The 13,198-nt window shown below is 38.9% G+C and overlaps 1 protein-coding gene across 5 annotated transcripts in view; it reads left to right on the top strand.

Annotated features, from left to right (window-relative positions):
• The window catches only part of LOC118335573 (protein MTSS 1-like), a 46,715-nt gene that overhangs the window by 22,982 nt on the left and 10,535 nt on the right, over positions 1-13,198 (top strand). For 3 of the 5 annotated variants that reach the window (XM_035671927.1, XM_035671924.1, XM_035671926.1), the window contains exons 4-7: positions 5,331-5,415; positions 6,630-6,721; positions 6,935-7,009; positions 8,422-8,433. In XM_035671927.1, the coding sequence (XP_035527820.1) occupies positions 5,331-5,415; positions 6,630-6,721; positions 6,935-7,009; positions 8,422-8,433 (264 nt within the window). The remainder of the gene's footprint in view (positions 1-5,330; positions 5,416-6,629; positions 6,722-6,934; positions 7,010-8,421; positions 8,434-13,198) is intronic. The other 2 variants (XM_035671928.1, XM_035671925.1) reach the window with 1 other exon arrangement.

Genomic DNA, 13,198 nt, shown 5'->3' with positions numbered 1-13,198 from the left:
TAGAAGTATTTTGTTTCTTTAAAATTATACAGAACAAATTGTACTATATAATGTTTTAGTTTGTAGACATAAAATTAGCGGCTATTATAGAATTTATATTATAAGTAGATATGTGTGTATTTAAGTGTGTATCTTTTCTGGTTTTGTTTTCAGACACCTAAAAGAGTATAAAAATGTGATTTACCATCACTTCTTGACTGTTTTCCTTACAATAAGACTGTCAATCTAATTACTAGTAAATGCTTATAAAGTAGGCTGACAAGATAAACATAAATACAGGTTACCGACAACAGTATTATGTAAACAGCTACATTAGCCGTAGGCCACAAATAATCAGCTTGTTAAGATTACTGCTATACACAGCCATATAAAAGTACATCATAATTCAGTGTGAAAAAAATCAGCTTTGTTTGATTGTAGGCCAACATGATGAGGAAAAGACGCTTTTTTAAATTCAGCTGGTTTTGTGTGGATGTAGCATTAGTGTTTTCTCCAGCTCTCTAATTAGCTAGTGAACAGATCGCCTTACCTCTGTCCAGCTGGGTGAGTGCATGTGTGTGTATCCAGCTGTATGGACTCCAGTCTCTTATCAGTGTAACCACTGGCCCGTAGTTAACAGCGACCATCTGGTGCCCATACAGAGTTGGTTTCTTGGTTCCTTCTCTGATCTTCATGTCTAAACTACGCAGGCCAAATCTCTCTCTCTCTCTCTCTTTCTCTCTCTCTTTCTCTCTCTCTCTCTCTCTCCATTTTTTCTTTCTCCACCTTTCCTCAAAGTGTTTATCCTCCTTCCCCCCCTCTCTTTCTTTACGGTAAAGATGCAGGCTAGTTTGTGTATCTCGCTTTCTTTAGTGGGTTTACCAGAAATGACCTATAGATTTTATTTTTAGAAAGTACAGCACATGAATGTGTATTACAAATACAGCAGGTTAAAGAAAAAGAATTTGAGTTGGAGTAACAAGTCAGAAATGTCAGGCTTTCATGTAGTTTTTCACTGAGATGAGATGGGGTCCTATAAAGGAAAATGGCTCGATGTTTCATGGTGAATCAGTGCTGTTTTTGCATGAAGTCAACGGCATTGCTTTGAAAAAATTGGAATTGATTGGAATCAGTAAATATTGGATTAAGATGTTTAACTTTGAGCTGTTATGTGGATCACATTTATGCTGCAAATATCAAATTAATGTTTCTTACTATTGCTATGGTGTAGAGTTTACACATGTTTTAATATTGATGTCTAAAGTTATTTACATTTGAGATCTGTTGCATTGATTTCTTTTGTTGAAAAAAGATCACTCCTAGGTATAGCTTGGTGGTATCATTCTGCAAATAAAGAACTGGTATGTTCTGATTTTACTGCAGGTATAAGCTGCAGACTTATAGAAGAGGATCATACAGTGTCATATTGCCTCCTGCGGCACTGATACCATTATTATTTATGGTTTCAGATTGCATCAAACTGTGTCACTTTCAGGCTGCTATGAGAAGCAGCTTTTTCCTTCCACCCTTGTTTAATCCTATGGAGAGGGTGGGTTACATAACCTGCTTTTTTTTTGGGTAAAATTGTCTAGCAAGCTTATTTAACACAGGAGTGTATTTCAAGATTAGCCAAAAATAAACAGTGGTTACGCACACATGATGTTTTGGTACTGCACTATACTGTAGAAGTGCCTTTTTGCATTATGTTTCCAATACATTAATACATCAACATTTTAATTCAATTATTATTTTTTTTAATTCTGTTTTATATGTATTTTTGCCAAATCATAATAGAAGTAATTTCAGGACACTTGTGATATAGAGCAGATTACTCCTTAATCTACAGAGAAAGAAGTCCTTTCTTTCTAATGCTTTATTACAAAATGGACAGACAGACAGACAGACACTCTGCATCAGCACAGTGCGACATTCCAACAGACAGTCAGACAGAGACAGACTTGGCAACTATCTTTCTTACTGTCACACACACACACACACACACACTGACAGAAGAACACCTCTGCAAATGTCCCTATGGACTATTGAGCTACTAGTTCCCACAGAAAGCTGAAATATCAGAGACAAAGTAGTGTACAAATATTTATTTGTACATACAACATTTTTTGCAAGCTTACTACTTACTGCTACTAACTAGGTTTGAAGAAGGCATCAGTTTAGCATCATTCATACACAGATGTACCAAAGGGTGGGTCTGAAAGTGTCTATGTGTGGTGTGGTTTTAAACTGGTTAAGTGTTGGTGGTGCAGGAATAATTACAAGGCTCCGAAACAACCATGTCACACAGCAGCTATTTCTACACACACACACACACACACACACACAAAGCAGCGGTCTGGCCTGTCAATAAAGAAACTGAAGCTTGTGTGTGTGTATGTATGGTGGACAACTGGAGCTGCCGATGTGGTTATTAATATCCAGGGGTCACTTGGTGCTAGACAGAGTAGATGATGTGTGTTAGCAGCCACTTTATCCTGAGAGCAACAAAACAACTTTCCGCAAGCAGGGCAGATTGGCCCCATATCCACCAGCAGCGTAATATCACTGTATAAAAATATAGCAAAATTAAATCAAAATAATCACAACACTTAACGTCAGATAAATGCTGCTTTGCTGCACGTTCTATTGGACTGCATGTTTAGGCTGTGTGTGTCATATTCTTGGCTGCAAAACTCCCCAAAAATTTGACAGGGCCTATCTAGAGCCGGTGTGTTGTTAATCCATTTTAGGCTACCATTAGAAGCATGGGGGTTCAACATGGGGGACTCTGTAAAAGGGGATCCACTCCCACAGTAGATTAAAAGGGCTCATTCTAAGGCATAAAAGACTATTCTTATTTCTAGGTTATTATACACTGATGAAAACACTAACCTTTACTCAACACGTGGAAGAAAACAAAAGGGTCCTGACCCTGTAACACTATTGGAGGCCAAATCAGACTTTAGTAAGCACACACAATACAAACACATACATACACAGTTTCCACGGTAACTGGTAGTCATGGCAGAGGCCACACTGACTAGCTACCTGCTGCGAGTGGGAGAAACACACTTCTTATACACATTGTGAATTATTTTCATTTAAAAAGAGACTTTCATCATGATTATTATGCTGCTCTGGTGTCATGCTCAGTTAACTGGATTTTTTTTGCCCATTTATGCTCATGGCATGGGATAAGTTATTTTTGCGATACCAGTGTCTTGAGCAAGGCTGACATCTGAAGAAAAAATTCTCTTGTATGTTAGCAGTACCATCTTTCAGTGTAGCAGAACTGCAAAAATCTGACAGTTTAGTCTTTGTGACACACCCATAATGGCACACCTGTGCCTCTAGCAAAGAGCAGGTTTTGTTTTTCTTATATATACCACATGAAACCAAACTCTTCCCTTGACATAGCTTAGAACTCTGCAGTATTTTTTTTAATGAAAAACCTGTGCCAGCCGCGTGGCCTCTCTGTGGCGCTGTGGCATCTATCAGCCACACCCTCTAGAATAACAAGCAGTCATCATAGTAAGGGAGACGTGGGCAGATGGTTGGATGGATAGGATGACTAAACAAGTCAACGCAGGAATGAATGAGCATTATGGCGTTGTATAACAGAAAGGTCTTTTATGGCATGTAGTAGCCACACCCTCTGCAATAACAGGCACACACAGTAAACGAGGAATGGATGAATGAAGGGATAGAGGTTAAGATTTTAGGTCATAATGGGCTCAGTGGGACTGACATTAAATTATATATTGTTGAAAGGTACGAGAAAGTGGTAATTTGCCATCTGGAATAGCTTAATTGACTGTCACCCTGTATCTTTCTTTCTGTTACAGTTTCTCTGCTTTTCCCACCTTTCAATGAGCAGCCAAAAGCACAGTGAGCTGATTCAGGTCTTTCTGAAAAGCAGGACAGATGCAGATTGTCTGAAAACCAGTTCTCAGACAAACTGAGATTGAAACTACCGATGCTATGCCACTGGTTTAGTTTTGGAAAAGAGACGGGTAGATATTTTGTCATTCTGGTGCATGTTTGGGTCATTCTGGCAAGCACAGCTCACTGAAAGACACTAATGCAGAAACACAAAAATTGCAGTACAGTGCCGATTTGCACATTTTGCAACCCCAATATAAGATGTTACTATCATTTTAGCATGGCCCTGATCACATTACTATTCAATAATAATTTTAACTCGGACCACATGAAGCCACAGTTTAATTTTGAAAGTTTGTTCAGTTTTTCTTTTTTTTGTAGTACCTGTCACCAAGAGTGTTGCAGGCCAAATCAGCAGCCTCTTGCATTTGTTTTGTCCAGCCTCTGACAGAGTAAAAGACAATTTTGTGTAGTGAATGTGTGTGTTGTGAGTCACACATACACTCGGTGTGTGTGAGTGACAGCTCTGTGTGTGTGTGTCTCTGCATGCAGCAAGGACTTTGCTGACAGCTGAATGGCTTGCTCTGTTGGAGGGAATTCACACTTTGCATCAGATCATCACAACCTTCCCTAACATACAGACACACACACAAACCAATGTGCACACTCAAAACCATTCTCACAAACGGTTTCACTCCGGTTCTGATGAGTGAACTGAACAGAATGTCACAAGAACCCCACACACTTACGTACAAGAGCTCTCTGCCCCCACCTTCTCTCTCTCTCTCTCTCGCTCTCTCTCTCTCTCATGCACACATGCAGACACACACAGTAGTGTTTCAGTCCCACAGAGAAACCAGCTAGTCATACTGAGCAGCCAGACAATAGTTCTGTCAATCAATGTCAAGTCCCTGCTTAGCTGTCCAGCCTGAAGCCTTCCAGTGGAAAGCTAGTTAGCCTGTGTGAAGGATACTGACACTAGCCTGGAGCACGTTTGCTAGGCTCCAGCTCAAACGTCCCATCACTTTTTCTGACCTGAATATGTGTGCAATTCATAACTCAGTGTTCCCCCAATTCCCACAGTTTTAAACCTCAGTGGAGTAGGGAGAGTGGGGTCAATGAGTGCTTGTTACAGATGTTTCATTTAGAAAGTCTAGCCACATTTTTTTCCCAGCAGCAAAGTCACTCTCAATCTAGTATGAAGTGAATTAATTAAAAACATTAGCTGACTATTCTATACTGCACTTCAATATAATCACCAAACTACTTTCCATTCAGTATTTAGATGTACAGCAACCTACAAGAGGTTTGCATTGTCCCTCTGGTCTCTAGTCTTCTCCTTATTGTCAAAACTGTTCATTTATTGAGGCATGACTATATAAATGAGAGGATGGTTTTAGCAATTATTACATTAAAAGCTCATTTGCAATTTTTAAATAAGATTTTTTTTTTGTCTTTTTTATGTCTTTCAGGTGGGACCAGAGACATTGGATCAGCGTTGACCAGGATGTGTATGAGACATCGCAGCATAGAGGCGAAACTCAAACAGTTCTCTATGTAAGCAACACTACATATAGTGCATCAGTGTGCTGATTTACTCTTTCTTTGTCTGTCTTTACCAACTTACAGGACCTTTTTGGTGAATGCTTGGCTGGGATGAAAGGAAGTTGGGTTGGAGCAGGGATTTTATTGGGGTTACTATCTCCATAAGGCCCATCACAGTGGTTTGGTTGAGCTAAAAAATATGTCCGAACCCTCTACACATAATCACAGCCCACCAACTTTAAGGGGTGCAACATTTGCTTACAATGAGATGATTTTTGAGTTATGACCAAAAGATGTCGGCACTAAACTTCTAAACTTACTTCCTTTTGCAGTGTGTCCTACTGTGTATTAGTAACAGTTAGTGTACTTTGAACCAAAAGTGAAACTCCAATAAAATGAATTTGAATTGTTGTGAATCTTACCATATTCTATATACCATGTCTTGACATTTTGTCTGTGTGGGTGAGAATGCCCCCTTGTCATGGAAGGCTGGGAAAAAGACGATTTGTCTGGCAACACAAGCATCTATAATGTCTCTCTCTCTCTCTCTCCCTCTACCTCTCTCTCACTCAGACACACACACACTACACAGACAAGGCACTCTCTCTCATTTCGGGTGGCATTTCAGTACAGATTCCACTTGGATCTCCATAGCAGGGCCTGTACAACAGGGGGGTGTGGTCACCACACACACACACACACACCACACACACACCACACACACACAACACACACACACACACACACACACTTTGGAGAAATGTTTCCAACTGGGAGAGGTCTAATTTTAGTTTCATGCACTAAGCCTGCAGCTGCCTTCCTCTCACACTTACAGCCTCTTAAACACACTCACAAATATATCACAAATATAAGACAGGCACAGTTAGGTAATAATTGACAGACATGACTGCACAAGATTCTTAATTCCTCCTGTGACACACATTCAGGCAGAAGCAGACTTTTCTCCTCTCAGTCTGTTTTTCTCCCTTTATTTCTGTCTGTTAATGATTGACAGACAAGACCATACAGTATATAGACATGGTCTGTCTATAATCAAGTAACAGATATACAGGTCTGTAAAGTGTGAGCAAGAGTGAAAAGTTACAAGAGGCTGGTATTTTATTTTGTCCATTTGTATTAACTCTATTTAATAGCTTGATTAGCCATTTAACTTGAATATCAAGGATGACCTCAGATTACAAATAAGTATCCTGCTGTTTTCACAGGGCCTTCCTGGAGGGTCTGATCAACCCTCTACAAGAACAGATGGAGGAGTGGAAAAGAGGAGTCAACACTTTAGACAAGGACCATGCTAAAGGTAGTACAAACAAATATAATCACACACAAGAATATAACATAAACATGCAGAAATTACTTCAGGATACATCTTAAAGCAAACTAATGTGCCAGTATATGATTAATTTTATATCATCAGCTCCATTCATGTTGTGTTAAATTGCTATTAAGTGTATGAAAAACTGTTCCTTAACATTAAGTTTTTTAGTTTGTTTACTGTTTGTCCATCCACCAGAATATAAAAGAGCCCGACAGGAAATAAAGAAGAAGTCCTCAGACACACTGAAACTTCAGAAGAAGGCAAAGAAAGGTAAGATTTTTTTTGTATTATTATTTGAAGGATCACTGTGTAGGATTTAGTGGCATCTAGCAGTGAAGTTGCAGATTGCAACCATTTGAATACAGCTCAGGCCCTGTCTAGAGCCAGTGTTTGGTTTGCAGCATGGCAGCCTCTGTGGAAGAGGACTCGCTCTCCCTGTAGATTAAAACAACTCATTCTAAGGTATTATATTCAATTTCTGCCAGAAGAATGCCACATTATACCCTAGCTTATTATCTGTAAGTAAGTAATCATAGGGATCACACATTTAACAACTTTTCTGCTAAATTAGTGAAAAATATCCATCTCATGTGTCTGTCAGATAATTTGTTCAGATTAAATTCTTGGAAATGTTAAGTAAAGGGCTTTTGTTATGCTCTACTAGTTTGAAGCTTAATTGGGAAGCATGAAACTTGAGTTTAAGCGGTAAGATTAGCTATAGTAAAGAAAGGCTTACTTGGCTTCTTGAAATTCAGTCAGTGCGTTTCCCATAGATGCTATGTTTCTGCCATCACTAGCCAGACCTTAGAAAGATGTGGTTTTTTAGCTTGCAAATCTGTCTTTTGGAGAGAGCTAAAAGTAAGAAATCTTTGGTCTGCCCCATGTATCAAGTAGTATACATGATAATAGAAGACAAATAAACAGCAACTCTTTCACCATCTACTGGTGAATTACTCCAAATGCTATAATCAGTTTTAGTTGGGCAGTATGCACCTGGGCTTTGGTGTACTGGATTAAAGACCTCTGTCTACAAGAAGCCAACATTCAGGACTAAAGGAGACATATGGTTATTAAAATCATAAAGGGTTCAGACTGAGAAACAACTTGCAAAGAGAAATGCCATCTCTTATTTTAAATATGAAATTGTATATATGACGTTTTCATTAGACAGCAGTGATGTGTATAGGAGAAGTTGGTCCTTACTGATTAGACTAGTAAGTCTAAACATTACCTTACTTGGTAAACACTCTCTGAGAGGGCACACGCTTTTTCCGTCTGCAGTTCTCTTGGCTCAGGTTCTACATACGCATCCACCTACCTAGAGAAAAAATACCATACACAAAAAAGGAATTGGATGAATATGCTTCCAGTATGTTTAGGGATGTTGGTAGTTTCAGGTTTGAATCAATGGGTGTCTCACATTCCTAAAGTTCACAGATGTTCAGGAAAAAGTACAAGAAAAGGAGCTTCTTCTTACTCTTACTATGAAATAGATTACATTATATATATACATATTTATTTCTACTGTGCATAGTGATCATTACTAATAGTGACAGATATACAAGACTGCACCTTTAGGGGATGGATTAGTGTTTAGTGCTGGCACTTTTTTAGTTGACTTGGATCTTTTTCCTCTCCCTATGTGGTTCCGATACCATCCTTCTCCTTATGCTGCACTGCAGCTGATAATCTAGGTAAGTCAGTTTGTGGAATAGACACTGTCCAGGTTGTTGCTTACAACTCACAATGTTTAAACAGCATCTTGGTTGCATTGTGAAGAAGCCACTGTATAGAGTTTTATGCAAAGATATGTGTGGATGCCTTTTAAATATTTGCATGCTCAGCTTTCCTCCACAGATATGACAACTATTGCTACCACCACATTAAATCTGCAACAATTAATTGATTAGTTGTCAACTATTAAATTAATCACCAACTATTTTCATGATTAAAAAAAAAACCCTGACTCTGATTTCAGCTTCTCAAATATAAATATTTTCTGATTTCTTTCGCTGAATATCTTTTGTGTTCTTGTGACGTTGGGCTTTGGGAAACACTATCAGTTTGACATTTTATAGTTTAAACAACTAATCAATTAATGATAAAGATAAAGATACAGATAAATCAATAATGAAAATAATTGTTAGTTGCAGCCCTACACTACGTTTCAGTACATTAATGTAATAGTCTGTGAGTCCAGTGGATGCTCATTCTTTTCTGCAAACTCTCTTTAATCATCTCTGTGGTGTCCATTTTACATTTACACAAGTCACAAGTCCATGCTGGCAAGTTTCTGTTCTTTTTCTCTGCTCACACACACACACACACACACACACAATGTTTGCAGTGGCGCCACATTGGAGAAATGTGAAGAGAAGAAAACGGTGAAACCAATAAAAGGAATTTGCTAGAACAAAACTTTAACATTTATAATGCTTTAAATGCTTTTGGATTTTCTTTCTGCAGAAAAGATTTTCTTCAAACTGCAGAATGCAGATAATTCAGAAACTTTCAACTTTACATTTATAGACATTTGTAGACATTTAAAAATTGTAGGCAGGAATGGTTTCCTAGTTCACCTACACTATCCTGTGTGACACTGGGTATGATAAATTGCAGGATACATCTCTTGCTAGAGGTAAGCACTTTACACCGTTGCTGACAGGGAGAAAATATAAAGATATTACTGTCATTGTTAATTTAATTTGGCAGCATTATTTCATTTACCCATTGGGGATTCCCCCCCTTGATGTAAGCAAAGATAACTGTGCCGAACTGTAGCTAACTGCACCTGGTTCACCCATCAACATATGTAAGGATGAATCATATCACTGTGTATGTTGTGTGTGTTCAAGTTTGGTTTTAATTAGCTATTTAATTTATAAAAAAGGGGGTTTTCCGTCATGAATGACAACTGAGCCCTGCTCGTGATTGAGTTGGCCGGGTGTATGGGAGGGACCTTGATACTGGGCTCCAACCCTGATCACTACTGTGCAGACTCTGGTTCCGAATGAACCAATGTCACCAGCGCAAGATGGCAACGGCTATACCTGGGATATTTTGGATTCATTTGTTTACAGTGGGGGGGACTGTGTCAATGAGTTCACCCGAAAAGTCTGTAAACTCACTGACCTCTGTATCACAGAAATACACAAACATTTAATACAATTTGGAAATAGGCTAGTATTTTTAGTCATGCTACTTACAAGAAGAGCACTCTACTTACACACACCCCCACCTCATCTGTCTGCTTTTGTTGGTGAGTCTGTATCTGATGTTTGATATGTGTCTTGTGAGGGTGTTTTTCTGATCTGAGACCACTGCCTTACTAAGAAACAGCCTGTGAGTGCAACCTAATGCAATCATTGGTCATGTGAAAGCTGGAGCTAATCTCATTTGCGCGTGTGTGCACATGTAACTACATGTGTGCAGACTGTGCAGACCCCCCTTCATATTCATCTTGGCTAACTTGAGTTTGGTAAAAACAACTGTAGAATATCAGTTCTGAAACTTTTTTTTAACCCAGAACTTGATCAAAACCTGATAAATAATGGATTGTACAACACAGCAAAGCTAATAAAAGGGGTAAAAACTAGCTAACTAGTCACATTAACCTAAGGAATCTATCTTAGACTTACCTGAATTGACTGGTAAATATTGTACATTAGGGTGTGTGTGTTGGTGTCGCTGTATTTTAGAGACTAGCGTGTTTGACATACGTACTGGATATCTACAGTATATCATCACTTACTCATCCTGAGAGTTTGAAACCACAAGACATTCAAATATTGTAGGTGTCACAAGCATTAATTGCCCTTAATTGAGCACTTAAAAACGGCTTGTGAAATATGTGTCAGGGTGGATTTGTTTATAGTGCAGTCAGTGCCCACTGACCTTCGGTGAACCTCAGTGTTTGTCAGTGGTTGAAGAGGAGGAGGAAGTAGCAATCAGGGCCTTGTCATTCACATAGTTATGGCACACAGAATGGGAACGTGAACCAAGGAACAACCCATAGGAGAGACAAAGTTGTAACATAACAGAAGCTTAAATTCAGCTAACAACCCCTCTGCTCACCACAAGTTGAAATCTCATGCCAGGATGTCCCTCCATTGTCTCAGTACACATTTTTGTCCCTGTGAGTGTGTACAACTCTCTCCATCCCAGCAATTACAAGTCTTTTACAGCAGCACCACAAGCTGATATGCTATTTGTATCATGAGTGTATGCATGTTTGGAAATAAGTTTGCTAGCATCTGCAGGAAAGATTTAAACTTTTTTATGTAATGGAATGAAGGGACTTAACATAAGTACGAATGCAAGTAATGTGACAATTAATGTTCAAATTGATGTACCAAAACAGCAACAAAGAAAATATTTGTCTTTCCATCTGTCTCAGACAAAGTACCTCAACTTATAGTAGCGTCTTTTCAAAACCACTGCGGTTATGTTGAGAATACAGTCTGCCAAGACTAGAACTAGTGGGAGACAACCAGAATGCAGTAGCCTATGCTCCCTCGTTTTACTGCATGCCAAGGAGACACTACAGCAACGCTGGTTTTGGGCTTTAAAATCTTCTCTTCTACATTGAGGCCATATTGAGAATATTTCTCAACGTTACCTGATGTATATCACACACATTCATTAAAGCATCTTTTGTTGTCTTAGTAGATATAGAGCATTTTGCCATAAAGGGTTGAAATTCTGTAGTTTCAACTGTAAGCATGTTTACTTTATAGATGCACTTGATGTTTTGCATTCATTTCAATAATGATTGACCAGCTGTAGAACTAGTGACTAAAAACATAATTTGGATTGTCAGTCCAGCTTACAAATAATTTTCTTGGCAACAAGACGGAAAAAGACAAATTGTTCCCGAAGAGAAATGAATAATACTGAGTTTGGTTCTGCAGTGGAAACCAGACTAATGAGTGAGGCCTGTCTTAGCCCTTTCAGGCTCAGCCATACGGCCAGCTCTCCACAAAACCTTGTACAATGTAATTGTATACTTGTCTACTGCAATTTGGACTTTCCAGTCTACAGTTCATCTACTCCATCATGGTCTCCATAGTGTAATAGAGAAGGAACTGCCATAAATGCACACATAACTGACATTCCTCTCAGTGCTACAGACACCAAACCAAGCTTTGTAAATGGATTCCCTATATATAGAAATTCAGTTTGTCCATTAAGGAGTATCTACCCGGGACTCATATTATTTCAGTGTGGTGTTGTTATACTTGAAAGCTGCAGTAATACTGTTAAGTTTTGTCCTTTGCAGATTTACTATGCCATTAATATATTTACCAAAAAGTCTGAAGACTATTATTTTGGTTAGAATGTTTGAGCAGCTAGACTGGAAAAAAAACAGTGTAATTGCACATTCGTCTCACTTTGGGCACAAACATCGTCTTAAAAGAATTTCATCCACCTAAAATACATAGCTAAGAGATATATTCGACAACTTCACCCAATGTCAACATTCACACCGCACTTCAGTGATGAAAACATTTAGTCAGTTCTCATTAATGTCAGCTATTATGATACCATGGCGCATAATGAGAGTAAGAGTTTCCAATTGGTGCTTTTCCATCAGCTTAATATTTGGGTGTGGGCCTGAAGCCATTGTTAAGTGTAATTTTAATTGTGGTCTAGTCAACTGAAACAGAGCTTCCCACATGCTGTATCATATTCAATGTATAGACATCCTTATGTTTTACATTTGAGGTGAGAGTGATTTGCCTGTGTAACTCTATCTGTGTTTCTTTATTACTGATTTGCATGATATAGGGCCTCACGTCAAATGTCAACAAAAGACGCCAGTTTGTTATCTTTGCCCAGACACAAGAGCAGACAGACAGACCACAGAGTTGTTCACTGTGGGTTTAACCTTGATGTATCAAAGTCAACCTTGTATGTGCGTGTGTATGTTTGTGTGTACGTGTAGTTTGAGTGGTTAGATGCCTTTGAGGCCCACTGTATGTCATCTTGGGCAGTCGCCAGCCTTCCTGCCTCCATAGAGAAGTCAAGAGGGCTTGATTTGGCTTCAGTGTGTCCAGTCTTTAAATCACACACAGAAATGTGCATGCAACTACACACAGAGCAGAAAAACTGGATAACCTTGGGATTGTTATTGCTCTAAGACATTTCTGGATTTACATATGCAGATTCAAACACACACACATAGAAAGCACAAGGACGAGATGGTCTTGGAGATACCTTGCCTGCTTTTCATTTGTGGAAGCGCACACACACGCCCAGTGTTAAGTGTTTTACAAAGAGCAATGGAGTGATAGTCAACGCACTCACTTTTGGCTATCTCAGCGTAATAGATTTGCCAAGTTTTCCAAGACAAGCAACAGATTAGTCTAAAGTAGATAACCTTCTCACTAACAAGAGACACTTCCATGACAAGAGTGGCCCTTCATGCTGCAGTGATAGCCAAAACGTAGTTGGAACATT

The sequence above is a fragment of the Morone saxatilis genome, unplaced genomic scaffold, assembly GCF_004916995.1.
Source record: "Morone saxatilis isolate NCDOM2014 unplaced genomic scaffold, NCSU_SB_2.0 Contig24, whole genome shotgun sequence".
Classification (NCBI taxonomy): domain Eukaryota; kingdom Metazoa; phylum Chordata; class Actinopteri; family Moronidae; genus Morone; species Morone saxatilis.
Note: the sequence above shows the minus strand (reverse complement) of the source record. Positions and strands in the feature narration are given on the sequence as shown.